Source organism: Aspergillus aculeatinus, assembly GCF_003184765.1.
Source record: "Aspergillus aculeatinus CBS 121060 unplaced genomic scaffold BO66scaffold_29, whole genome shotgun sequence".
NCBI lineage: Eukaryota > Fungi > Ascomycota > Eurotiomycetes > Eurotiales > Aspergillaceae > Aspergillus > Aspergillus aculeatinus.
In genome coordinates this window covers 330,040-354,764 of record NW_020291498.1, presented here as the reverse complement: position 1 = coordinate 354,764, position 24,725 = coordinate 330,040, and the positions used below count along the sequence as shown (strand labels likewise).

At 53.9% G+C, this 24,725-nt stretch overlaps 11 protein-coding genes across 11 annotated transcripts; 8 read left to right on the top strand and 3 right to left on the bottom strand.

Annotated features, from left to right (window-relative positions):
• Positions 1-389: 389 nt before the first annotated feature.
• Positions 390-2,736, top strand: BO66DRAFT_439397 (amino acid transporter; the record flags this gene model as incomplete). Its single annotated transcript, XM_025651151.1, has 11 exons — positions 390-424; positions 485-512; positions 565-803; positions 858-1,005; positions 1,062-1,152; positions 1,205-1,228; positions 1,280-1,337; positions 1,387-1,927; positions 1,983-2,071; positions 2,131-2,344; positions 2,398-2,736. The coding sequence occupies 11 exons, from the start codon at positions 390-392 to the stop codon at positions 2,734-2,736; spliced, it is 1,806 nt and encodes a 601-aa protein (XP_025503152.1).
• A 658-nt stretch (positions 2,737-3,394) lies between these two features.
• BO66DRAFT_392531 (Zn(II)2Cys6 transcription factor domain-containing protein) lies at positions 3,395-4,204 on the top strand. Its single transcript, XM_025647539.1, has 3 exons — positions 3,395-3,484; positions 3,565-4,088; positions 4,162-4,204. Exons 1-2 carry the CDS (start codon positions 3,425-3,427, stop codon positions 3,829-3,831), a joined length of 327 nt encoding a protein of 108 aa, XP_025503151.1. The 5' UTR covers positions 3,395-3,424; the 3' UTR covers positions 3,832-4,088; positions 4,162-4,204.
• BO66DRAFT_104557 (uncharacterized protein) lies at positions 3,867-4,572 on the top strand. The gene is made up of 2 exons (XM_025641781.1): positions 3,867-4,088; positions 4,162-4,572. Exons 1-2 carry the CDS (start codon positions 3,969-3,971, stop codon positions 4,426-4,428), a joined length of 387 nt encoding a protein of 128 aa, XP_025503150.1. The 5' UTR covers positions 3,867-3,968; the 3' UTR covers positions 4,429-4,572.
• Positions 4,573-5,402: 830 nt separating this feature from the next.
• BO66DRAFT_351468 (Zn(2+) transporter YKE4) lies at positions 5,403-7,190 on the bottom strand. The gene is made up of 4 exons (XM_025644744.1): positions 6,908-7,190; positions 6,670-6,820; positions 5,648-6,608; positions 5,403-5,557 (listed from the first exon to the last, which is right to left on the bottom strand). The coding sequence occupies exons 1-4, from the start codon at positions 7,049-7,051 to the stop codon at positions 5,542-5,544; spliced, it is 1,272 nt and encodes a 423-aa protein (XP_025503149.1). The 5' UTR covers positions 7,052-7,190; the 3' UTR covers positions 5,403-5,541.
• Positions 7,191-7,353: 163 nt separating this feature from the next.
• On the top strand, positions 7,354-8,537 carry BO66DRAFT_351465 (nucleolar protein 16). The gene is made up of 2 exons (XM_025644743.1): positions 7,354-7,536; positions 7,661-8,537. Exons 1-2 carry the CDS (start codon positions 7,406-7,408, stop codon positions 8,259-8,261), a joined length of 732 nt encoding a protein of 243 aa, XP_025503148.1. The 5' UTR covers positions 7,354-7,405; the 3' UTR covers positions 8,262-8,537.
• A 240-nt stretch (positions 8,538-8,777) lies between these two features.
• On the bottom strand, positions 8,778-10,959 carry BO66DRAFT_104499 (putative GABA permease). The gene is made up of 5 exons (XM_025641780.1): positions 10,624-10,959; positions 10,507-10,567; positions 10,215-10,447; positions 9,306-10,148; positions 8,778-9,221 (listed from the first exon to the last, which is right to left on the bottom strand). The coding sequence occupies exons 1-5, from the start codon at positions 10,709-10,711 to the stop codon at positions 8,839-8,841; spliced, it is 1,608 nt and encodes a 535-aa protein (XP_025503147.1). The 5' UTR covers positions 10,712-10,959; the 3' UTR covers positions 8,778-8,838.
• Positions 10,960-12,050: 1,091 nt separating this feature from the next.
• On the top strand, positions 12,051-13,482 carry BO66DRAFT_472110 (SDR family NAD(P)-dependent oxidoreductase). Its single transcript, XM_025652926.1, has 2 exons — positions 12,051-12,969; positions 13,026-13,482. The coding sequence occupies exons 1-2, from the start codon at positions 12,498-12,500 to the stop codon at positions 13,343-13,345; spliced, it is 792 nt and encodes a 263-aa protein (XP_025503146.1). The 5' UTR covers positions 12,051-12,497; the 3' UTR covers positions 13,346-13,482.
• Positions 13,483-17,690: 4,208 nt separating this feature from the next.
• On the top strand, positions 17,691-19,473 carry BO66DRAFT_392525 (uncharacterized protein). Its single transcript, XM_025647538.1, has 2 exons — positions 17,691-17,847; positions 18,158-19,473. Exons 1-2 carry the CDS (start codon positions 17,733-17,735, stop codon positions 19,129-19,131), a joined length of 1,089 nt encoding a protein of 362 aa, XP_025503145.1. The 5' UTR covers positions 17,691-17,732; the 3' UTR covers positions 19,132-19,473.
• Positions 19,077-19,493, top strand: BO66DRAFT_104439 (uncharacterized protein). Its single transcript, XM_025641779.1, has one exon. The coding sequence runs from the start codon at positions 19,213-19,215 to the stop codon at positions 19,438-19,440; it is 228 nt and encodes a 75-aa protein (XP_025503144.1). The 5' UTR covers positions 19,077-19,212; the 3' UTR covers positions 19,441-19,493.
• A 220-nt stretch (positions 19,494-19,713) lies between these two features.
• On the top strand, positions 19,714-23,528 carry BO66DRAFT_375927 (alpha-1,6 mannosyltransferase subunit). Its single transcript, XM_025645678.1, has 7 exons — positions 19,714-20,162; positions 20,236-20,245; positions 20,313-20,468; positions 20,546-20,819; positions 20,911-21,326; positions 21,984-23,193; positions 23,252-23,528. Exons 1-7 carry the CDS (start codon positions 19,985-19,987, stop codon positions 23,270-23,272), a joined length of 2,265 nt encoding a protein of 754 aa, XP_025503143.1. The 5' UTR covers positions 19,714-19,984; the 3' UTR covers positions 23,273-23,528.
• Positions 23,478-24,665, bottom strand: BO66DRAFT_375925 (D-mandelate dehydrogenase-like dehydrogenase; the record flags this gene model as incomplete). The annotated part of the gene is made up of 2 exons (XM_025645677.1): positions 23,478-24,232; positions 24,353-24,665. 2 exons carry the CDS (start codon positions 24,663-24,665, stop codon positions 23,478-23,480), a joined length of 1,068 nt encoding a protein of 355 aa, XP_025503142.1.
• Between the last annotated feature and the right edge of the window lie 60 nt (positions 24,666-24,725).

Genomic DNA, 24,725 nt, shown 5'->3' with positions numbered 1-24,725 from the left:
AATGCACTTCCTTCATGGAAAACATGGTGTTTCTTGGCTCTTCTCACCAATCAGACTTAGCGCTAGACAGCAAAAGAAAACAATCATCGAAGATTGCGCCCCGGGCTCGTGAGTTGCAGACGCTCCGCAGCCCCTCTTATCAACAGCCAATCCAATCCCATTCGGTTGTTTGCGGCTCAGCTGTGCCCTGTATTCCTGGTCAGAAGCGCCCAGGGTCCTTTCACAGTCATAGCACCATGGTACAGTAAGCCTTTGTTGATTTGAATGTTGCTCCATCCATGATGCATGTCATTCTATCTCCCTTGCCGCCGCGCTTTCTATCTTGACGTGACATTACTTCATTCGTTCTGCCGCTGGCATAACCACAGTCCAGTGTATCTTTTCCTGCAATGCCCATTCGAAGGCAAACTCCAGAAAGACTCAAGTATGCCTTTTAACTTGCAAATGGATTAATTGTGACACAAGGCTGATACCTCCTCTTCAGGCAAGAGCTTTTCGGTTTCCAGATCTTTGTGAGCACCCAATTCTCATCTAGTAGCTTAATTATGCCTGACTCCCAACCAGTTCATCACTCTAAGCGCTGTGATTGGAAGTGGAATCTTTGTGAACAATGGATCTGCTCTTGCCATTTCCGGCCCTTTGGGCTTGATTATTGCAGCGTTGATCATGAGTGTTGTCGTTCTTTCGGTCAATGAGTGCGTTGCCGAGCTTACTCAACAGTTTCCGGTATACAATGCTATTGTTGAATACGTTCGCACTTTCGTTGATGACGACCTTGGTTGGGTAATCGGATTGGTCTATTGGTACGTACAAGCTGACCCATCTCCCTACAGTGACAGCGCTCACAAGACCTGAAGGTATGCGTATGCTGCTTCCTTTGCAAGCCAGAACAGTATGGCAGGGTCGCTGTTAGCATACTGGGGGCTAGGAACTACCTGGCGGGCGCTTATATGTTACGCCCTGGCTCCAATCGTGTTCCTCCTGCTTAATTTAACTGGTGTTTTTGTGAGTTACCTCGCTCATCCCACTTGACCCTGCGCTAATTGACACACGGTACACAGTGGTATGGTATAGTAGAAACGATCGGCGGCTTTCTGAAACTTATAATGATTGTTTCTATTTCTATCTATCTTTATGCGATTGCGGGAAAGGGTTAGTGGCCCTCATGTGCCACAGATGTTGCTGTGCTGACCTTGTAGCCAAGGCGATACCAAGGGAATCGCCGATGGTACGTTGCATTCTTCAAATCAAAACACTACTCCATACTCACACATTGCAGTTTCCTCTCCAAAGTTCGAGGCCGGCATGGGCTTCGAGAATTCCGGCCATGCTGCGTGGTAGGCTGGAGTTCCTTCTTAATTTGAAAGCATCTTACTCACAGCTTAGTTTCGCCATTCCGATCACCGCCTATGCTTTTCAGGGTATTGAGCTATATGCAATGGCAGCATTTGAAGCTCGTGACGCACACGCAATTCGTTGGCCTTCAAGATGGATATCTTACGTCGTGGTGATTGTATACATAATGTGCACCGTGGGCGAGATCCTTACCGTCAGCTGGAATGACAATCGCCTTCCACGACTTCATGATGGAACGCAAGAGAGCACCTTTTTAGCAACATCAAGCGTTGGTTCAGCGAGCAGCATGATAATTCTTGCCGCCCTTAATGCCAAAAGCAAGGCCATGGCTGGCTTCCTCAACGGCTGCCTGCTATTCAGCGCCTTTTCAGCGGCCAACACCTCTCTGTATGTTGCATCGCGTACCTTGTATGGAATTGTAAGGTCTATGCCCAGAGAGTTCTGGGTCACGAAGAAGCTCAGCATCCTGAGCCAGGGAACTCGGGTTCCTGTGGGCGCGCTGCTGGCTACGGTTCTTGCCTTTTGCTGGGTGCCTTTCTTGAGACTCAACAATGGCTTTGTCACGCAGCAGGTGCATGATCCGCATTTCCACTTTTCGAATCGTGTTGACTGACTAACTTCTCTAGGTAGTTCAAGTGGTGAGCACCTCAGCTAGCAACGCAATCATGATTGTATGGGCAGCTATCTGCCTAGCATTTCTTCGCTATTATTACTGGTCAGTGAGATTTCAATGTGCAGGTTCGAGTAGAGCTGGCTTGCTCACAATCGCGGCAGGCTGAAGAAGCACGACCCCGAACTCCGGCATTCAAGTCGCCCGGAATTTATTCGAGACTCCCCGCAATACTCACCTCGCGGGTCTCTCTTGGTCATCCAACCCGTACAGGCCTGGGTTGGCTTGATTGGATGTATTGCGATCTTCGCATTTTCCAGCGCAACATGGTGGGGTTCCCATGCGACAGTGACCGAGGTCGCCATGGCATACGGGGCCGTGAGTGTTTTCTGAGCCTCTACTTTCCTTGTTGGTATCCTAATTTTATGCAGCACCTCGTTGTTGTCCTCTTAGTCGTGGTTCTCAAGGTATGCAGGAGGCGGAAAGAATGGTTTCGCGCGACGCCCAGTGCAGTCCAGCTGCTAAATATTCTGAATGACTTGCGTGTTCGCAAGATCGATCGATGGGAGCCGACGACCCTGGAACGTGCCAAGAAAGTCTCGGTGCTTTTGCTCCGTCGTTACCGGAAGTCTGGGCCGGAGGAGGCGCAGTGCCAGGAACCACAGGAGCTTTATGGTCGGGTGGTTGTCTCTCAGCATGACACCAATGGCCTGGCCAAATTCAGAACCCCGGTCCCTGTCTCACAACCTCGTGAGTCATCTGATGTGTGAGGTGTATATATCCAGATATATCATCACTAACCGTAGTGTCTGGTGGGGATGAATTGAATTGATAACTGATCCACTGTCCAAAATGTTCTTCTGTTATGAATAACGTTCGGAGATAGAAGTAAGCTGAACTGGTTCGACTGCGGATTTTTGTATATTATGGGCCGATATGAAAGATATTGCAATAAAGTACAATACTAGCTAAGAACTGGATTAATATGAGGATGATTACTAGTAATTTCAAACTGTTCGCAGCCAGTAAGTTGACTTAGCCTGGGTCTGATTGCTGCTGCCATGCCATGGATTAATGGTTACTACCTACCTACCACTTTCAACCTTCGACCCCTTGGTTTGCTCTTCCTCCCCACATGGTTCTCGGGATCCAACCAAAACAGTGGCCATCCAGACCGAAGGATTGGTGGTCTAAGTTACCCACCCCGCACTGCGTGATGATAGCCCAAGGCTTATCTTCATGTTGCACTACTAGTCCCGAGGGGTTTAACTCCCCTGCGCCACATCCCACATCAACCATTGCTAATAAAAGGACAACCAAGCAGAATGCGCGAGTTTGTGGGACGGTACGTACCTGACTCCTAGCCACGTGAGATCAGATACTACCAACCTAATTCTTGCCTTACTTCCTGATTGCCCCCCTCTCTCTCTTTGGGCGTCCCCGACTCAACATACCCCGATGGGCGGGATACCCTACCAATCTCGGGGCTGCACCGCCTGCAGACAGCGGAGGGTCAGAGTATGTGTGTGCAGTCTCGTCCACTCCTTCTATCATTGGGTTGCAAACATTGTAATACTAACCCAGTCACCCTTGATTAGTGCGACCCTGCGAAGCCCGAGTGTGCACGATGCGTCAAGAGGGAAACGCTATGTCTAGGCTACGAGACGAATCGGCATTTCCTTCACCATACCCTCGTTACTCGAGTCGATGCTTCCGGGACAAGCAGAAGGCCTGTAGCCCAGATGCTCGGACAATTGAAACCGCTCGCCCTCCCGGCGCCTCTGGATCTGGGTACTGAAGTCCGAACCCAGCTCTTTTCGACCTTCATAAACACCTTCTTTCGCGTCCGATATCAATCTCAATGATCTCAACGCGAGGGGGGGATAGCTGGTACTTCCTCATCGCGCGGTTTCCATCTCTAGCGGCGAGTCGGCGCTTCTAGACCGGTCTATCATGACCCTCGTGTGCGCATTCGGCCCAGAAAGCCAACAATCTTCCGCTGATGAACTACGGCGGGGAATTATATAGCGATGCGCTGAGGGTGATGGCGTGGATACTCCGCCAGAGGCTCCCACCGACGCCTCACGTACTCTACACGACCATCGTCTTCCACACCTACGAGGTAATGTGACTGATCTGAAGAAGACACAAATGCACTTGGGCAGGGGAGATTGACACACAGACCCCACCGGCAGACAACGCAAACGGGCGAAGCTTCTCTGCACAATTGCCTGACTTATGCACGGGGCGCTACGGCGGCTCTCGATCATAGGTCCTTCAGGGACCATCCCGTTCGAGAGCTGACCAGGACAATCATTACTCGACAGAAGTTGGCCGCAGTAAGCCCAAAGGGGCGGAATTCACCGCTGTCTTCGATTTCATCTGGGCTAACAGCAGGTGCGGGCTTTTCTGCATCACGACCTGCCCGTCCAAGGCCACCGACGGGGATCGGGAGTGCCTGACACGAGACAGAACCGCGAGACCCTTCGACGCGATGCTCGCTTTGCTTGCTGAAAGCGTGCGGCTGCAACAAAGGCTGGACGTAATCTCCCGCCAGCCTCGTTCCGAATGTAAGGAAGCAGCCGCCCAGATGTTTACTCCAACACTGTCTCGACCTGATAGAAAGGCTGCGCACATGTTTGCCTGATGGGTTGAGCGAGAGCCGCTCCTCAGAGACGCGACCTCCTGTGCCCTGGGACTCCAGCGTGGCTGCGACCTGCCAATCCACAGCCACTACCTTGCCCGGAAGATGGCCTCGCTCACCCGCCACCGTACGAATTCGCCAAATCTAGCCGCGGCCAAAACTGTTCTGCTCTTCTGGATCGTGGCATTGACGATATCCGCAGACTCATTCTCCCACACCAGGACGCTGTGCCAGGACGGTACCCAATCGACGCTCAGTGCCGTCTCATCGACACTACTATGCGTATTGGCCAGCGAAATCCGCCGCATGGTGGCGTATCTCCTGCAGCTGAGGAACCTGATGTCCTCCGCGCATTGCCTTCTGTTCGCAGTGTCCGTGGTGTCGAAGTGCTACCTGGACGGTCGCGTCACAAGATATCTACCGGCACCTTCAGTCGCGGGGGTGGGGAGTGGCCGGGCGTCTTGGTGACGCGGACCGGAGACTGTGGGCATGCATTCAGGTGCCCACGGCGGAGGATATGGAGTTCGGTGCCCCTATCCATCCTGTAGTCGTATTGAGTTTTGGATCTACAATCCCCGGCACCTGAAGTGACGATAACGATCCGAGAATGAGGAGGACTGACTCGACTATCTTCTTGCTATTCTTTAGTCTGGTACCATAGCGCTTACCTATGTCTTGAATTATGGTTAAAAAACGAGCCACATAGCATGCAAGAGGGGCGATGGGAGGAACTGCCCTGCTACGTCAAGTGTGCGGTGGGCAGTGAAAAATTACCAATGTCATCAAAGACTGCGCATGCACTTTCATCTCAGAACCTTAACTTTTTTTACGAGTCTACACCTGAATCATCCAAAAGCGAGCATGATCTAAACAATACAATCCCCTCATCACGTAAACCACATCACACATCCCAATCTCTGCTCTCGTAACCTCAATCCCAGGAGATCCTAGCATACCACACCGTCAGTATCACAAGTCACCAAATCTTCGGAAGTAATTTGCAGAAGGAAAGAAGGAGAGTAAGGGGAGTAACTTACCACAACATAATCCCCGCCCCGGCCGCGACCGCCAAAAACTGGGTGATCATGTGCTTCACCTCCGTGCGCTTGTCCCTGCCGCTCGTCTCCAGCAGCTCGGGGATGACCGACACCGTGCCCACGTACAGGAACGTCCCCGCCGTGAAGGGGAGAAGCATGTCGCCCCAGGTGAGACTCGTGCCGAGGAGACCCGCCGTTGGCGCGGAAGAGGTGGCAGCAGCAACAGAATTCCCACCGAACTCCTGCACCGCGATCCCGATGAAGGTGCCCAGGAACGCCCCGATGGCCGTGACGAACTGCGCGCCCATGGCCTTGCGCTTCGAGAAGCCGGACTGGATCAGCAGGGCGAAGTCGCCGACCTCGTGGGGGATCTCGTGGAAGAAGACGGCGACAGTCGTGGTGGCGCCGATGGTCGGGGAGGCGTAGAACGAGGAGGACATGGCTAGGCCGTCGGTGATGTTGTGGGTGAAGTCGGCGATCAGGTTGAGGTAGCCGCCGAGTTTGATGCTGGTGCTGGTGGCGGGTTCGGGCGAAGCAACAAGGGAAGTGGAGGATGATGGGGGAGACGCGGCGGCGGGTTTGCGGTTTTTGACGTTGTTGCTGGTGGTGGTGTTGGTGGTGGCGGAGCTGCTCGTGGTTGTGGCGGAGGGTGCGATCTGGCTGTGTTCGTGTTCGTGCGAGTGCGAGTGCGAGTGACCCCCCTGGCCGCCGGTTGCGATGCGGAGAGCCTTGTCCATGGCGACGAAGGTGAAGAAGCCCACCATGATGCCGAGGCCCAGGAGGAGGTTGCGGTTCGGCTCGACCATCACGAAGCGGACGTGGTCGGGAGCGTCTTCGCCCAGGAAGATCTCGGGGAGGAGGTGGAAGATTGTGTCGCCCAGGAGTCCGCCGACGGCGAAGGCGACCATCACGGAGAGGGAGGAGGGGTCGATGTTCGGGGGGCACAGGGCGAGAAGGAAGTCTGCGGGAGGTATTTGTATGTCAGCTGGGGGGATCGAGATAAGGAGATGGGGCCGGCGTACTGGGAGGTCCAGAGATGTAGATGGTGGCCAGGATCGCATTGACCGCTGGGCTGCCGGGGAACAGGACCGCGAAGATCTTGGACATCAGGCTGGTGGTTTGGGGGCTCGTGGCGCGCTTATGCTCGTTGAGGGACTCGACCAAGGGGCATTTCTGAAAATCGTGTCAGGTCTAAATGAATCACGAGTGTATGGCTAAGTTGGAAAGCCGGCGGGAGCCACGAAAGATAGACAAACTCACCTGCAACTCATCCTCGATCTCCCCTGCGGACAGCTCTCCGACGGAGATAGCATCTTGAGCGACAGCCAAAGCAGAAAACAAGACTACCCCAGCGGCAAGAGCCAAGCCAATGCGACGCATTGGCAGAGACGCAGTGGAAACCATGACCGTGAGGAGATCCAGCGGGGCAATTAACAGAAGAAGCAGGTTTATGGACAGGTCATGTAGAGCTGAGCTGACCGGGGGAGGGGGGAAATTTAAATAGTAGGTAAGAAGACCCTTAGTCCACCTTAGCGGAGGAAGCGGCGGCGCGAGCGCGTGTTGGTCTCATCGGAACCCCCGATCTCCGGATCTTTGCTCTCCTTATCAATCGGGAGACAAACATGCCAAGATGAGCAATGCAAACAGCCTTCACAAGTTTTCGGGAGGCCCGATAACTTTTTTTTTTTGAGGCAGCCAGCCAGCCAAGTGACACTCACTCCAACCAACCAATCCAACCCCCATCAAAATCAACACACCATGACCAACGTGCGCCAGAAGAGAAAGAACCGCTCCGGTCTGCCCAAGGCCAAGGCCAAGCGCACCGGTCTCCTGAAGAATGGCCGCAAGAAGATCAATGTTCTGGGAAATGCCATCATCGCTGAGAACTGGTACGAACCAACCACTTATCCCCGCGACGGGGGATTTCTCCCTCGATGCAGAAGCATTCCACAGCCCCCCACCTGCGCAGCAACACACACAGCTAACACGCGATTTCTTTTCTTGAATCAACAGGAACCGCGATTTAACCCTCACGCAAAACTACCGCAACCTGGGGCTGGTGCACCGCCTGAATGCGCCGACGGGAGGATCCGAGAAGCGGCCCACGAAGGAGGGGGGCGTCGCGCGCGAACGGGAGGATTCGCTGCACATCAAGAGCAGCGCGACGGCGGTGGCGCAGAAGAATGCGGCCAGCGAGATCCGCGTCGAGCGCGACCCGGAGACCGGCAAGATCCTGCGCGTCATCCGGCCCGAGGACGACGACGAGATCGAGGTGGCGGGCCGCAAGCACAAGCGCAGCAACCCGCTGAACGACCCGCTGAACGATCTGTCGGACGACGAGGAGGCGGAGGGTGCGCAACAGAAGCCGAAGCAGACGGCCGACAGCGAGATCGTCCGGCAGCTCGAGCTCCAGGCCGACCTGGAGAGCCGCAAGGTCGCCGCCAAGAAGCCCCGCCACCAGAGCAAGAGAGAGGAGGAGTGGATTCTGCGGCTGGTGGAGAAGCACGGCGACAACTACGCCGCCATGGCACGGGACCGGAGACTGAACCCGATGCAGCAGACCGCGGGCGATCTGAAGCGGAGAATCACCAAGTGGGAGAAGAGCCGGTCATGATTGCGGGTGTCCTGATACAAAATTCTCTTTGCATTTTGGCGAGTATGGCGTTGAGTTTCCTCTTCTTTCTTCTTCGGGGGTTCTTTGTTGGGCTAAAAGTGTCTGTGTCTGTCTTGGGTCATATGAACAATGTCCGGCCCTACTTACTTCGCGGGATACCAGTTTGGTTGGGATGAAAATGATCGATTCTGACCGGAGCCACGTCTATTGTACAGTACATAGACGATCAGAGCAGTGGCCCGCCTACAGTATCAATGAACAAAGGTGCTACTAGAGTCATAGATTATCTTCTTTCGTAGACATCAATGAACTAGACTCGCGACCCAATTTTTCAGCAACAGCACTATGCCAGGGAGGAAGTACACAAGTCTTGTAACGTCACGTGGTCAATCTGCCAAAGGGTCAGTTCCGAGACATAGGTATGTTTCGGGAAATATCCTAAACGCTTTCATGTAGACTACCACTGCACCACTTGCAATACAATTAGGTTACACATAAAAACAACCGGCAAAGCAGATTCTCATCGAAAGTTTCACATAGATACTCAAACAATGACTCATGTACCATACGCAAAAGTTCATCCCTTCTTCTCCATTTCCGCCGAGATCCCCTCTGGCTCCACATCCTCCACAACCTTCCCGGTCTCAACCACCATACCCTGCGAGGCGGCACCCCCCGCAGGCCCCGTGAAGTTCTTCCGCCCGGTGCTCACCCACGTCCCCAGGGCGATCAGCGCGATGACTCCGATAGCCGCGCTGGTGTAGTTCATCGAATCGTCGGTGACCGGGTAGGTGGTGGGGAAGTTGAAGGTGATGGAGGCGAACAGGAGGAAGAGCAGGCCGAGGACGTTGAGAGCGATGGAGAGAGAGGAGGGCAGGGCAAAGGGGCCGGTCATTGTCTTCTGGTGGGAGGTTATGTAGCCTAGGAGGCGGCTGGCGAGGGCGGTGGCGTAGGAAAGGTCTGTGTTTGGGTCAGAGGGTTAGTTTGACTGTGATAATGTTGAAAGTGGGTGAGGAGGGCAGAAGAAAGAGACAAGCAACGTACAGAACCCTTCAGTGGAAATAGCAATCACCGTCTCAAAGCCAGTACTCGTCCCGAAATCAATCGCGTCCAGCGCCAGCTGCACGACGAGCGTCAACAATACAGCGTTCACCGGGACTTGTCTCTTCTTGTCCACCTTGGCCAGCCATGTGCTGCAAGGGAGGCCGTGGTCGCGGGCGAAGGCGTAAACGCAGCGCGAGCCCTCAGCCAGGATGTTGTTGCCCGCCACGATGACGATCACGGCGATCATGCTGGCCAGCACACAGGCGGCAGCCTTGCTGCCGGTTGAATCATAGAAGATCTGGATGACCGGGACGCCCGTGGCCGAGTTGGCAGTCGCGGTGATGTCGCCGATGCAAAAGCAGAGCACCAGCAGGAACGCAAACCCGGTGACGGCGCCCAGCACCACACTCATGATAATCGCCTGCGGCGCCTGCTTGGAGGCCGATTTCATCTCTTCCGTCATGTGGGAGGGCGCGTCATAGCAGCACATCCCGAAGCAGGCCTGCAGGATGCCAACGATTGCGGCCATCGCTTTGTCCCAGCCCGTGGTGTTTTGAAAGTTCACGAAGACGAACGAGGCGGGTTGTTTGTGGTCGTTGGTCGCGAGGAGAACGATGATTGTGATGAAGAAGGCGCCAATGTTCCAAATCAGAATAAAGCGCGCGAGGCGGTTGAGGAGGTGCGGGCCCCAGATGTTGATGGCCGCAGCCAGGAGGGCAACGAGATAGGCGACCAGCACCGTTTGCCAGCGTTGGATTTCATAGGACGGGAAGACGAGGTTGGCCATCCCGAGGACAAACTGGGCGGCGATAGAGTTGTTGGTCGCGCCCATCGCAAGGAGGCCTGTAATTTCCGACAGTTCTTGGTTAGATATGGGTTGGATGTTAGACACGAAAGGAGCAAGCACACCTATAAGCATGAACCAGCCGGTTACATATGACAGCCCCCGGGCGATCTTCGGAGGTGCTAATGCCGCAACCCACGAGTATTGACCTCCTGCCACTGGATACATCGAACACATTTCCGCCATGGGGATGGCAACGGCAAGGGTGAGCAGGCTGACTCCAATGAAACTGAAAACCATGACAGGTGGACCACCCGAGGTCACTCCCACGATAAAGACACCGCTAAGCGCCGTCCAGCTGACCGTCAAGTTAGCAGGTTGATATCGTACAATAACCCTGGGAGGACCGAGACATACGAGGTGACTACACTGAAACTGAAACCGATCATACCCAGCAGCCCGAAGGACCGTTTGAGCTCTTCATGATGATAGATGGTCAGCATGTCTTGGACTATCGTCATTGGTCATCCATACCTTGTTCGTATCCTAAATGCTCCAAACGAACATCTTCCCCCGCCGATGCAGGGGGAATCTGCTGAATCTCATCATCTTGTGGAAGCATCTTCACTATGCTTTGTGGATGTAGTCAACAGGAGCAGCTAGTCACTCAGGGATGAGCGTAGCAGAGCTACCTATTTATCAACCGGCAAGCACGATGTTGAGACAGCATTAGGGCTGCAATTGCCGCCTGTTTCACTAAGAACTTGGTAGATACTTGACCAATGCCGATGAAACTGGGGAAGCGATAATCGGGGGGCGATAAGATAACCGGCAGGTGGCTGCAATTTAACCCAAAAGAGAAGGTTCTCGCGATGCACGGTGGAGCATTAAGAGTCAGGGACAAATAGCACAACCTCCCTTGCGCTCCAAGTCATCCTGTTGTGTAACAGCCATCCCATGATGATAAGCTTATCATGACAACAAGGATTCCTCATTCAATAGATGTAGAATATTCCGCCATTGTCTCATGAACGGATTACCGATTACTCTCATCTCCGTGGTGCCACTCACAAGCCAAGCTCGTCAGAAGCCGAGAGGCCCCTTGATTGAGGCGCAAATCAGATCAGACACACAATGATTACCACAACGCAAATACTTATGGCCATCTCTCGGCGATCGGCGTTACATCGAGTCGCTCGATGACAAAAGCTCCGGGAATGCGCGATTCTGCATAGTCTGGACCCTGTCTGAGCTAAACCAGAATAATTCATGATGTGCATTCAAGACCGATTGATCCACAAGAATCGCCCTAAGACGGATTGAACGCGGGGAAGTCCCAGATATCAGAGTCAATCTCAATGGAGGAAAGACCACTCATTTAATGTGAAATGGCCGAGGAAAATGTTTATCATAGGGCTCGAATCCGATGTCTTGACCGTGTCATGCCAAACATAGAAAGGTAAGCAACTGCCGCAAGGTCAGTGATTGTCTTGAATCCGAGGATAACTCAATTCCGAGCTACAAGGCAAGCAACGACTCACCTGATGCTTCCTCACTTCTGAGAGCTTATTCAGAGTCACGTCGCTTGTCATCTGCCTGGTCTTCACCATTGCCGCTGTGACTTGCCTAGAGATAGTACTCACACCAGGAACTGTCGTCATTGAGCTCGCAGACTCACAACCATAATCAATCATGGTCTAGCGCAGTTTTCAGGAGAAGAGAGATGTCACGAGTTTGGCGACGATGGCCCAGGGCGTCTTAATCTCTCGGGTCATTTTCTCGACAACTGATTATCGATAAGGATGGATTTGTCGGGGACATGAATCAGTGATAAATTCCGCTACGCGAGGTTATCCAGAGGAATTGGCCAGAAACGATCAAGGTGGGCGGTGAGCAGCCGGACGGGCTGCCGACAATATTCACTTAAGGTCTCGACGAGCAAGGTCAACTTCAGGAATGACCACAGAAGAAATTATCCACAACAAGTCCCGCACCTAAAGCAACGGACTGTCAAACATGCAGCAGATGTGTCGGCTCCAGGCTGCGAGATTGGCAGTATCTCCACACGCGTATTCGCGTATCCCTCCCTTCCTTGCGAGACGAGCATAGAGCTACAGAAGGACCCACTCGCCGCCCAGACGAGCCGAATACGCCAATACGACATTCCATGGCCGTCAAGACGCGGCTTCACCCCCTCAAGCGCCCACTTGACTGATCCTCGGGGCTAATAACCGAAGTTTCACACCTGTGAAAACTAGATCAGGGGAAGAATTCTAGGAGATGAGGGGAGGCGTATACGCAGAATGCGGAAATACTGTTTCGATTCGAAGAGCCCCAAAGTATATAAACTCCGCCGTTGATCTCGAGCTACGATATTGAGCAGAAGACATCACCCAAGTTGAAACAACATGTCCATCAGCCTGAGCGGAAAAACGTGCCTTGTGACCGGCGGTGCAGGCGGGCTGGGCAAGACTATCGCAACGCGGTACCTCCAAGCCGGCGCCAACGTCGTCATCTGCGACATCAACCAAGATCGCCTCGATCACACATCCAAAGAACTCGCAATCGGAGACAGTGCCAGCCGACTGCTGACGATGAAGACCGATATTACCTCCGCGTCGGACGTGCAGACCCTCTTCGATGAGATCGTCGCACGGTTTCAGAAGCTGGACATCCTAATCAACAACGCCGGAATCATGGACCGATTTGACCCCGTCGGAGAGCTAGATGAGGACCGCTGGAATCGCGTGATCGCGGTGAACTTGACGGCGCCGTATCTGCTCAGCAAGTTGGCGGTGCAGGATATGCTGAAAAGGGACGTGGTGGATGGGCGCATCGTGAACATCGTGTCCGTGGCTGGGAAGGCAGGCTTTGCGGCGGGTCAGTGCTTTTATCCTTCAATCCCCAAATTGGTAACTAAACACACTCAACTGTAGGTGCTGCGTACACGGCGAGCAAACATGGCTTGGTGGGCTTGACTAAGAACACGGCCACATTCTATGGCTCCAAGGGCATTCGGTGTAATGCTTTGATGCTGGGTGGGATGGACACAAATATCACGGATGCATTCATGACAGGAGTGAACATGGAAGGTAAAGACAAGGCGATGGATATGATGACGGCTGCTAAGCTGGCAATGTGCGATGTCGATCAGGTGGCGGATCTTTGTCTCTCGATCACCTGCGGGCCAGGGTCAAGCTTGATCAATGGGACTTGTATTCCGGTGGATCAAGGGTTGACTGGATGGTTAGGTTAAGACAGCCCTAGAAGGGGTTGTTGTGGTGTAGGCGAAGGTCAAATTGAGTTACTAGGAAGAATATACCAGGCACATTGAATGGAGACCGGATGCCCAGTTTTCGGAGCTAAACCGCATCTATCATAAATCAATGCTGGCCATCACTACAAACACACTTGAACCAAAGGAACTAATCCCCGTCGGCCACCTCTCCTTAGCATAGTAGACGGTCAAGGCAGTTTTCAAAAATGGCTTGTAGTCTGTCGTCCGTATCACGTCTCTTATGAAGCAAGCGAGAGATTGACGTTGCAGCACACCCCTGAACTTGCCCAATGCACGCGGGAGACCCTCAAACAGATTGGGACCCACTATCTGCACTTATATGTATGAGTACTGACACTACTGTGACTGCGGGTGGCAGAATATCAATGTTTCCATAAACCATCTCTGATCACACAGCACTTCTAGATGCTGGCCTAATTGAGGCGATGCAGAATATCCTTCATTTCCCGTGTTCTCAACATGAGAGGCATTTTAGCACTCACTGGTCGTAGTTGCAAGCAGTTCCTTCTGGTCAGGATACGCCATACAGTCATTTTCACAAACCTGAGATTCTTTGGTACATAGTAGGTAATCAGCGATTCGACAGATCCTGACGCCATACAAAGACAGAAGACACCTGCATAGGATGAAATGAACAGAACCATGTGCACAATTGTTTCACCAGAAAATTATGAAAGAGTTATGCATACTTCCCTCAATGGATAAACAGGCAGGATAAATAATTCTCAGCACTAGTAGAACAATATTCCCCATAGCGTGAAACCTCATAGCCGTGTCGGGGAGCAAAAGACTACAATGTCTATATTCAGGTAAGAAAGCACCACGCGCCATTCCGTCATCGCACATGAATGCAATTGAGACAGTTATACGTATGGCTCTGGTCTCTGGATACTGAGTAATTGGCTACCATGGACTGGGGCCTTGGTAAAGTGTCAAAGCCACAATCAACTTCCGTTCTCCGCTTATCCGCTCCTACCCGTTGATCCACTCCAGTGCATGCAATTGGCTTATGACGCGACTAGGTATAGTATTGCCGGGATCAGAATTGATCACAGGAACAAGCGAAGTGGCCCCTGCTCCTCCAGGAGGGGTGCGAAACTAGTGCAGGTCCTCGGGACTTGAATGTCGGACTTTACTTGTATTACTTTGTATGGATGATGAACACACTAACTTACCACCTAAAAGATGGTTTACCTAATCATCGCCGAGGGAATGCGCCTGCAAGGGTGGGGGAAGGGGCGGGGATTGTCCTACGATTTGAATGGTTGGCCTATTTTCCCGCGGTTGTGTGTGGGGTTGGCAACTTGGAACTTACTCAAGTCAAGCCGATACTGAACTGCGCAACTGACTCCAGTTGATGGTAGGAGTGCTCCGTAGAGAAGGTCGAGGAGGCAGGCAAGCAACTTACATGGTCATGTTCCCGAATCTGGCGACCTGCAGAAACGATCTTCCAGGGCGCCAATGAATGAGGGGCGATGTATATTATTTGATAGCTAGTTCCAGCGGAAAGGTGTGACAGAAAGCGTAACATTAGCGAGTGACGCAGGTCGGAGGGCAGTGTGCATCGATGAGCTGGGCAGGGGCAGTTCCAGTCACAGTGGACAAGACAGTTGTGTGGCGTGTTGCGAAATAGATTGCCTCGGTGACGCGTGATTCCATCGGTGTCGGAGTCATCAATACATGTATTGTTATACTTGAGCTCATCAGAAGCCCTTGTAGCTAGGGTTCCTCAGCCTAGTCGATCTCCCGAAGAGACACCAGTTATCCTCTTACAAGAAGTTTTGCGAAGGTCCTGTGGTAGGGCGATCTTTTGATGTGCGAGCTAGGTTTTTTATGCGGATGCCTGCGCATTCGGGCAAGGGTGTTCCGCCCATCCGGATTGATCGAATCTCTACGAGTAGTGACATGGGTTACAGTAAAGGTGTTTATCTGTAGTTTCACGGGCGGATGATGGATGAGCGTCAGTCTTTCCCTTTATTCAGTAGAATAAACCACTCGGGGTCTTCCCACCAATCTAGAGGTGGCTGTGGGCGAGGTTTCGGTGACTCACAGACTTGTTTCTTAAAAGGTGACGACTCAGGACTATTGAAGATGCCCTGCTGAATTAGTAATGTGAAGCGCGCAAGCCGGTGGTGGAGGGGAGGATTTGATTCAAGTCGGCTGATCGTGCTGCCCCGTGTGGATGGCACCAGTCATCCACTCAGAATGTCGGACGCAAGACACTCTCTTAAGCTTGCCCGGTATTGATGGTGCTGGGGACATATCCTTGCACCATCAAATCGAACCTCCCCTCTCAACCCAGTTAGGAGTCTGGTAGAAGGATGAAAAAAGTTCCAGCCCTAAGTCCCGTCCTCCCCACCCGTCCGAAGTGATAACCCAGTCCATAGTGGCACAGATAGCTGCAGATCGACTGTGCAGTCTGAACTGCTCGGATCTGGGGTTACGACACGCGGATGTCGTCGCGGGTTGTCAACAATGGACAATGGCTTGCATGATCCTCTCTCACCATCTTCATTATCAGCCACAAACAATGTGTGATAGCCCCCGGCAGCCAATAGCCTCTCAAGGTTGAATACATCTGGATCGGCAGAGGTGGTACTGATATCAGGATGTGATTAGAACGAGCCAACCTGGACGAAACGAGAAGGTAAGCTAGTCACTCACTCTAGACTCGCCTGAGACCAAACGGTTTCGGTCGGCCAGACTAAGGGCGGCGCGAGAGATCGTCGATTTTTCCACTGTAGTCACTCTTCACCCTTGTAGATGAAGCGGTGTCCTGACTCAGATTATTCTTGGTGATAGTGGTAGAACTAACAGGTCAGGTCACCCGAGTTTCCCGCGTGTGGTTGCAGCAGGTTTTAACGACAGAACGAGGAGGCATCAGGCGGGAGGAAAATGGATCCTTCCGCAGCAATCTCCAAGGTTATAAACTGATCCGAGCCCCATGCAGGGAACGAGTAATCTGGCCACTTATTCTGTCGTACAAACTCTCCGACAACGATCTACAAAGTACGAGTACTGCACGGAGTACGAAGTACTGTACATATTCACTATTCTCACTTACCTTAATCGCCGCCCTGCCTCCGCTTAGTCAAACCCCGCCTGGCTGCCTGAGGTATTTCACTTATGTACTGTACCTACATACTCATTTGGATACCTGCTTGAATTGAAACACGACCGATGAATCCTTTTCAGGCCTGCCAAGACCCCCTCATGCGTTGTCAATCAGCCTATTCTTTCCTCCTTATTGTTCCCACCATACTAAATATTTGTTTTACATGAGGTGTGACCAGCCATCATTTTACCACCCACACTAGCCTCACCTACCATTCTTCTTTCCCCTCTTCGTTGTTTCACTTACCTACCTACCATTCCTCGCTTGTGTACTCCAATAACCGGAGCCAACTTGGCGTCTTTCATCGACAAAGTTGTTTTCATCTTACACAACCTTCCAATCTTACCAGCTCGGAGCCAGTCATTGAAGGCTAGCCCGATTGTGACTAGCGCCCGTCGGTTCCACAGGAACCAATCGTTGATGCGATTCGCAACCAACACCCAAATGAGATAGGAACTTGATCGGTAGGTCGTGCATGAGATTTTCCTTTCTGCTGCATCTCTCGTTTGTTTCTTGGCCAACTTCCCTGAATCATACAAACACTATTGGCATGGAGAGTACATCCTTCGACATGAAGGAGGGCAGATCGCAGCAATAGCAGCAGCAGCAGCAGCAGCAGCACAACGGAAAGAAGTGGAACCCCCCTTTTATGATGATCCAAGATGCATACATACCGTACCATAAGTTACCCGCCTGCCCCTCAACAATGGATTCCCGCGTCTCCCGCCATGACGCCATGGGCTTTTTTTGGGTCTTGATTTTCTTACGTTTGTCAACTTTGTTTGAGTTTCCCCGCAAGCTGACGATCAATTTAGACACAGACCCGAACTTTTCTTTTTTTCCCCTGCGTGACAATTCCTCCCCCCCTCGGTCGAGGACAAGATCCAAGTCGAAATAGTATCCGTAATCCTGGGACAACCTCAAATACATCTACTGTACAAACTACAACACCAACAACAACAACAACGGACCCCGCATAGAGAATACCATCAGGCAAAACAGTCAGTCGGTTGCCTGACTTGGCAGCGAAGAGCCGCTGTCAGGAGAAGGCATCCGGGGTGCCTGGATCCAAATCATCCCATCCCATCGGTTGAACCGTTGAACCCACTCTCGGTACTGGTTGGAACAAAAAAAAAAGCGGGATTTAATTTGAACAGGGAACAGAAACCCCCCCAAAAAATTACGGTACGAAAAGGGACAGACAATCAAATCTCCAGAATAAAACCCTCAATGGCTGCCTTTCCGCCTTCCTCCCCCTCAGCCTCCTCCTCATCTGCATCTTCCTTGCCCTCTCTCTATCCGTCCTCCTCCTACAGTTCAATTCACTCCCCACCATTGACCAGTGGTAAGTCCTTCTTCTTCGACTTCGGTCTTTCACTCGCCCGTTGTGCGCCTTCTGTCAAATCATCCTTCTGCCCCACCTTGTGCCAGCAGATCTTCCCACCCCCCCTCTACAGTACTAGTGGAATGCACTCTCCTCTTTGGGTTGCTTGCATTCTTCTTCTATCCCAACTGACCCTTCGATGACCTGTTTCCATTGTTTCAGCTTCACTTGTGGGCAGAGATTAAGATTACCCCCGCCGGACACGTGTGGCATTTGGCTCTGCGCTTGTTCTGCACATTCCCAATGATTCATGCTGATCGCGTGCTCTTAGCCAATCTTTCCTCGTTGCCTTTATCGCCTTCCCAACGTCCCTCTAGTCTTCGTGCCCGAGATCAGCTAGAGACTCTTATTGCGAGACACGGTCACCCCACCAGAGTTTCGTTGTCATCCCTCGAAGAATTAACGGCCACCTCGTCGACTTATAGTCCGCCGTCCCCCCAGTCACCCGTCTCGGAAACCACAGACTATTTCGCGGGTCTCAATCTCAACCACTCTGCCTCTCGTCCGATACCTATACCAAAGCCATCCCATATCACGCACGATCACGATTTTCCCGTGACCCCGTTGACCGGACGTTTTGACAAGGGCTACTACTTCGCCCACCGTGAGCACATCGAGAGAAGTCGTGATAAGCCAACCCATACAAGACCATCTCGTCCAGGGCATCGTTCACACTTCTCTGAACCGTCCAGAATGCGCTCTGATAGCTCGACATTGTACGCGCCGGTCGCTACTCCTGCCATGTCGTCAGCTGGTCGCCCTCTTTCCCCCCAGCCATCGCGCGCCCGGGGCGGAAACTCATCCAAACCAGCCCCAGCCTTTCATCTGGGAAGCTTGCCACGGTTCCATCCCGCTGTTTATCAGTCCTCTGGAACCTCTCAGACCCTGTCTGCGCAGCCTCCATCACCTCGACAACCCCGACAGCACGGATACCGTGCGTCAGCCGGCTCTCGCGACTCCATGTGGCGAGATCTGGCGGATGGAAACATTCTTATCAAAGCTCCCTCACGCCCACTCTCACCCAGTCCATCTGCACCACGTCTCGACCCGCTGAACAGCCCTGGACCAGTTACACCTCTCGCACTCGAGGATGCAGGTGGCTATCTGGGCTCGGGCACAACCACTGACCCTACTGCTCGCGAAAGCCACTACTCCGGCCCGGCGCCTGATGCAGTGGACAAGCTCATCGCTCGCGAGGCCGAGCGGGCCCGGCAGAAGGCCAGAAAAGGGCTGAAGGGCTACTGAACAGCCACATCATCGTGAGAAATTGATTTCCTCCTCCATATTGCATTTTCATTCTCATTTTCTTTTGTCTTCTCGTGTATTATGAGATCATGCGCCTATACCCCATATCGCCAAACCCAGACATTTTCAATTCTTTTCTTTCGGCTACTGTGTTACACACGAATTTTCTCTGGTTTTACCGTTGCCTACATCTTCTCCTCTCTCGGAGTTATCTCGATTTCTCGAGATAACATCTACTTCACCTTCAGCTTCACTTTACCGGGGGCTGTACAGAAACAGACTGTCTTCCTCGTGGCTAGACTGGAATAGGAATAGAAATTGACCGCGATCAATGTTCCAAGCATTTTATCTATTGATATTGGTATCCTTATCGATCATTGGTCTTGAGACGACTATCACCGTAAGGTATATGTACTAGTACTGATGCGGAAGGAGTAGCCACCCCGAGGTGTCGACCGGCAGTTTTGCCGCCCGGAGCTGGCTTGCAACTCCCCGAGCCGCCGGATTTTGCGGGGCCGCATCTTCAATCAATTGTTCCTCATCTTATTTGTCTCCCCCATCTTTTTCATCTTTCCCCACGACTGCATCCCTTCTCCCTCCAACCCCAGAGGAACTGCATAGACTGTCTACTGATACTTCGAGCTGTGATATTGATCTCCTTGTCTTTCTCGCAATCCATGGACGACATTCGAATCTATTAGCCCATCCTCAATCCTGTAGTCCGATAACGGACCCCCAACGCACATCCCGATCGAGTTTTATACCTGTCGGCCAGGTGCAGCCACTCGAATTGCCTCACTGGCCTTACATTCGAAGATTGAACCCCCCTCACACTCAGAACCATCCGCCGCCCATGTCGTCAAATCCTAGCCCTGTCGCCTCGCCAACAACCAGTCTGGCGGAGCGCCCTTCCTCACAGAAAATGGCCAAGGCCGGCACAGAGAGCGGGGTGCCCCCTCCCTCTACGAGCTCGAAGCGCGATTACAAGGGATTTGTTGCGGGCGTGTTCTCCGGGATCGCAAAGTTAACAGGTACGTATTTTTCAAGTATCCGCGTTTGGCGCTGCTAGAAGAGACAAACTAATTCGCCTTTGCTGCTTCCTAGTTGGACATCCGTACGTTTCTTTACCCTCCACCCGAGAACCCCATTCCGCAAAATTAATTGTTGATCAACGATCGCAGGTTCGATACGGTCAAAGTACGCCTACAGACCAGCCATGAATCACACTTCCGCGGTCCGGTCGATTGTGTACTACAGACGGTGCGCAAGGAGGGAGTAAGCGGGTTATACAAAGGAGCCACGCCGCCGCTGGTCGGATGGATGGTGATGGATTCGGTGTAAGTCCTGTTGTGATAATTTTGGAAGCCTAAACCACAGGACTACCGGATGTTGACCATGTCCCATCGTCGTTCAGTATGCTGGGGTCGTTGACGCTATACCGCCGCCTACTCCTCGAGAATGTCTTCTCGAAGCCGCACATACGCGCGATGACACCGTTCAGCGGTCGCCAGACCGACCCCACCACCCTCCCGAGTTTCGGCCACGGAATCGCGGGCATCATGGCGGGGACGACGGTCAGCTTCATCGCGGCGCCGGTGGAACACGTCAAAGCGCGACTGCAGATTCAGTATTCGGCGGACAAGACGAAGCGCATGTACTCGGGCCCGATCGACTGCGTGCGGAAATTGGTAAGGGCTATAATCACTCGCTACCCGCTTCAATGCGCTGCTGGTGTTGTCGTGGACACGGGAAGTGTGCTGACATTTGTGTTTCTGGTAGCTTCGAACGCATGGAATCTCGGGACTTTATCGCGGACTCTGCGCCACGATCGTGTTCCGGGCGTTCTTTTTCTTCTGGTGGGGTTCTTACGATGTTCTGACGCGGATGTTGAAAGAGAAGACCAGTCTGTCGGCGCCCGCGATCAATTTCTGGGCGGGTGGAATCTCGGCGCAGATTTTCTGGCTGACTTCGTATCCGTCGGACGTGGTGAAGCAACGGCTCATGACGGACCCGATGGGCGGGGCCCTTGGGGACGGGGAGCGAAAGTTCCGGCGGTGGAAAGATGCGGCGGTCGCGGTGTATCGCGAGCGAGGATTCAAAGGATACTGGAGGGGATTTGTACCGTGTTTCTTGCGAGCATTCCCGGCGAATGCCATGGCTCTGGTTGCATTCGAGGGGGTGATGCGTTCGCTGCCGTGAATGGGTATACGTATAGCATACGCGGAGTACTGTACTATAAATGCGCTTTAACGACACTACCTAGACTAGACTAGACTAGACACATTCTAGAATAACTCGAATAGAACCATGAATTAATTAATTATGGCAACAATGGCAGTTCACTCTGCAGTGCAACGGCCGCATGCGGCGCGATCTGGCCCCAATGCAACGGCTGGGAACAAGCCTGGCTTGGCATCTTTTTAGCTGGATGCAGATCTTTAAGTTAGCAGATTACTTACCGTACCTACACAGTAACTAACTTAACGAGCACTGGATTCGGTCCGCGCGTCCATTTCGTTTCCCGGCAGCCTGCCATTAAACCACATCTTCCATCATCGCATCTTCCTTCACCTTTTCTTCTCCCTCCTTCCCTCCACACTCCCCAACCCCACCAGTCTCTCTCCACTCACTCTCTACAGTATGTTTGGGGCACGGTTGGTGATTTCTTTCCATCCTCTTGCTGGCTAAATCTCCGCTGCCAATTCGTACCGCACCTACTTCCTGTCGGGCCCAGACCAAGCCACCGGATCCCCCGAATCCTGTTCGTCGACCCAGCTCCGAATCGACCGACCGCTGCAAAACCACCTTGATCGCTTACTTTGCTTCCCTGCAATCCCTCGAATACGAGAAAGGAACGACAATCCCCCTTGCAACTCCCATCGCAAATTAATCTTTTGTGCAGTTGAGCCGGGCTTGGCTATGATGGCCGCGGCACGCCACATGCGTCGCACTAGTCCCATCACCTTGCTACTGGCGGCTTTGCTAGCCTTCGGCTTCCTGTGCTTCTTGCTCTCCCCATCCCCTTCCGCCGCCGCCGCCGCCGCCGCCGGTAATGCACCCCCCGACCTCGACTCCTCACAACTCCGCCGTGAAGACGCGGCCGAGCATCCACTGTCACCCCCGACGAAACCCTTCCTCAAATCCCAGGCTGTGCGCGAGGATGGCCACGCCGCGGCGCCGCCGGTGGAACACTACAACCTGAACGCGCTGACGAGCACCAGCGACGCCGCGCGGAAAGGCGAGCGGGTGCTCATCCTGACGCCGCTGGCGCGGTTCTACCAGGAATACTGGGACAACGTGGTGGCGCTGAGCTACCCGCACGAGCTGATTTCGGTCGGGTTCATCGTGCCCAAGACCAAGGACGGCAACGCGGCGGTCGCGGCGCTGGAGCACGCGATCAGCGTCACCCAGAACGGGCCGGTGGCCGACCGGTTCGCCAGCGTCAGCATCCTGCGGCAGGACTTCGAGCCGCCGCTGCAGTCGCAGGACGAGAAGGAGCGGCACAAGCTGGAGAACCAGAAGGCGCGCCGCGAGTCGATGAGCCTGGCGCGCAACAGCCTGCTGTTCACGACGCTGGGGCCCGCCACCTCGTGGGTGCTGTGGCTGGACTCGGACATCATCGAGACGCCCCCCTCGCTCATCCAGGATCTGACGGGCCACGACCGCCCCGTCATCGTGCCGAACTGCTTCCAGCGCTACTACAACAAGGACGCCAAGAAGATGGACGTCCGGCCGTACGACTTCAACTCGTGGATCGATAGCGCCACGGCGCAGCAGTTGGCGGACACGATGGGGCCCGACGAGATCCTGCTCGAGGGCTACGCGGAGCTGCCCACCTACCGCAGTCTCATGGCCTACTTGGCCAACAAGGATTACCCGCAACCGGGGCGGGAGATCCGGCTGGATGGCGTGGGCGGGACCGCGCTGATGGTCAAGGCGGACGTGCACCGCGACGGGGCGATGTTCCCAGCGTTTCCGTTCTATCATCTGGTAGAGACGGAGGGATTCGCCAAGATGGCGCAGCGGTTGGGGTACGAGGTGTTTGGGTTGCCGGATTACTTTGTATGTGCTTCCCCCAGGGCCCGGATGACTTGTAGAAGCAAGTGCTAACCGATTCTAGGTATACCACTACAACGAGTGATGCACCACCTAAATGTGGATGGATGCGCTGTGCGCTTGTGTGTTAATCAATCGGCGTCGGATAGCGTGTGGCCAGAGGTTTGATTTCATGTTCGTATCTGTACTGTACTTATACCTATAGAGCCGCCAAAAGAAAAAAAGAAGATGAACAATAATCCAGATTTCTCCCATAACCCCCTTATTCCCATCCACCATCAACAACATCATCACAACAAACTCCTCACCTTCTCACCCTTCTCACTCTGTATCAAATGCGCATTCACCGGCGTCAGCGCCCTCCCCCGCAGCAAAAACCCGAGCACATTCTCCATCGCCAACCGCTCAAAGCCCACATGCGTATCCACCGTGCCCCCGGCATTATGGCTGAGCATCATCACCCGCCGATCCGTCGCCAACCGCGGATGCACCGCCGGCTCCCGGGCGTGCACATCCATGCCCACCGCGCTGATCCGCCCTTCCTCCAACGCCTGCACCAGCGCCTCCTCATCCACCAACCCGCCCCGCGCGATATTCACCAGCCTGCCCCCTTTCTTGAACTTGCGGAGCGCAGCCCCATCAATCACGGTGCGCCCCGCGAACGGCGTCGCGAGCACCACGCAGTCCGCCTGCCCCAGCACGCCGTCCAGCGTCTCGCTGAAGGTCGCGTTGATACTCCCCTCCACCGCGGGCGCCTTGCGCACGAGATCGTGGTACACGATCCGCATCCCCGGGAACGCGGCGCGGGCTTTCCGCGCGATCGTGAGCCCAATCGCCCCCAGGCCCACGATCCCCAGCGTCTGGGTGGAGGGGTTCCGGGCTGTGAGCGGCGAGTGCGTGTGCGCGTCGTGGAAGGCGACGGGCGAGAGGCTGTGCGCGGCCGCGTGCGCCCACCGCAGGTTTCGGAAGACGGAGAGGATGAGGAAGAGCGTGGCGTCGGCGACGGATTCGCTGGACGCCGCGGCGCCGTTGCAGTAGGTTATCCCTTCAATCACCCAGTCGTTAGTATTGGGGTTGATCTTTGTGTGTGTTGGGGCACGGGGTCAAGGGTAGGGGAGGGGTGAAGCGCAATCCATATAACCCGTACTGGGCGGGGCGGGCATACCGTATCTCGCTAAACACTCCACATCCACCCAGTCGTACCCGGCCCCCGCGCTGGCGATGATCTTGACCGTCTCCGGTAGCAATGCGATCAGCTCCTCGTCCCAGTTGCCCATCTCGCCGCCCGTGTTCCAGAAGGGCCGGAGGATCGCGTCGAAGCTGCCCCACCGGCGCTCCTGCAGGGCGCGCTTGAATTCCGGGCGGGCGCGCTCGGCGGTCGGGGGCCGGATCACGTCGAAGCTGGCGGCGAACTGGGCGTAGAGGTCGTGGTTGTATTGGATGGGGTCGCCCAGGTGGAGGACTTTGGGTTTCGGCATGGTTGGGTGTTATGGGTGAGGGGATCCTGGGGGATTTTTGCAAGGGAGGAGGGACTGGGT

Bases quoted from the DNA above. Each gene is read 5' to 3' on its own strand.
- BO66DRAFT_392531 (XM_025647539.1), top strand. From the start codon at position 3,425: ATGGGCGGGATACCCTACCAATCTCGGGGCTGCACCGCCTGCAGACAG. The intron at 3,485-3,564 runs GTATGTGTGTGC...ACCCTTGATTAG, and splicing joins GCAGACAGCGGAGGGTCAGA to TGCGACCCTGCGAAGCCCGA.
- BO66DRAFT_104557 (XM_025641781.1), top strand. From the start codon at position 3,969: ATGAACTACGGCGGGGAATTATATAGCGATGCGCTGAGGGTGATGGCG. The intron at 4,089-4,161 runs GTAATGTGACTG...CCCCACCGGCAG, and splicing joins TCGTCTTCCACACCTACGAG to ACAACGCAAACGGGCGAAGC.
- BO66DRAFT_351468 (XM_025644744.1), bottom strand. From the start codon at position 7,051: ATGGTTTCCACTGCGTCTCTGCCAATGCGTCGCATTGGCTTGGCTCTT. The intron at 6,821-6,907 runs GTGAGTTTGTCT...CACGATTTTCAG, and splicing joins AGATCGAGGATGAGTTGCAG to AAATGCCCCTTGGTCGAGTC. The intron at 6,609-6,669 runs GTACGCCGGCCC...TACCTCCCGCAG, and splicing joins CTACATCTCTGGACCTCCCA to ACTTCCTTCTCGCCCTGTGC.
- BO66DRAFT_351465 (XM_025644743.1), top strand. From the start codon at position 7,406: ATGACCAACGTGCGCCAGAAGAGAAAGAACCGCTCCGGTCTGCCCAAG. The intron at 7,537-7,660 runs GTACGAACCAAC...TTGAATCAACAG, and splicing joins GCCATCATCGCTGAGAACTG to GAACCGCGATTTAACCCTCA.
- BO66DRAFT_104499 (XM_025641780.1), bottom strand. From the start codon at position 10,711: ATGCTTCCACAAGATGATGAGATTCAGCAGATTCCCCCTGCATCGGCG. The intron at 10,149-10,214 runs GTGTGCTTGCTC...CGGAAATTACAG, and splicing joins CGGCTGGTTCATGCTTATAG to GCCTCCTTGCGATGGGCGCG. The intron at 9,222-9,305 runs GTACGTTGCTTG...ACCCAAACACAG, and splicing joins TATTTCCACTGAAGGGTTCT to ACCTTTCCTACGCCACCGCC.
- BO66DRAFT_472110 (XM_025652926.1), top strand. From the start codon at position 12,498: ATGTCCATCAGCCTGAGCGGAAAAACGTGCCTTGTGACCGGCGGTGCA. The intron at 12,970-13,025 runs GTCAGTGCTTTT...ACTCAACTGTAG, and splicing joins GAAGGCAGGCTTTGCGGCGG to GTGCTGCGTACACGGCGAGC.
- BO66DRAFT_392525 (XM_025647538.1), top strand. From the start codon at position 17,733: ATGGCTGCCTTTCCGCCTTCCTCCCCCTCAGCCTCCTCCTCATCTGCA. The intron at 17,848-18,157 runs GTAAGTCCTTCT...GCGTGCTCTTAG, and splicing joins CTCCCCACCATTGACCAGTG to CCAATCTTTCCTCGTTGCCT.
- BO66DRAFT_104439 (XM_025641779.1), top strand. From the start codon at position 19,213: ATGAGATCATGCGCCTATACCCCATATCGCCAAACCCAGACATTTTCA.
- BO66DRAFT_375927 (XM_025645678.1), top strand. From the start codon at position 19,985: ATGTCGTCAAATCCTAGCCCTGTCGCCTCGCCAACAACCAGTCTGGCG. The intron at 20,820-20,910 runs GTAAGGGCTATA...TGTTTCTGGTAG, and splicing joins TCGACTGCGTGCGGAAATTG to CTTCGAACGCATGGAATCTC. The intron at 23,194-23,251 runs GTATGTGCTTCC...AACCGATTCTAG, and splicing joins TTGGGTTGCCGGATTACTTT to GTATACCACTACAACGAGTG.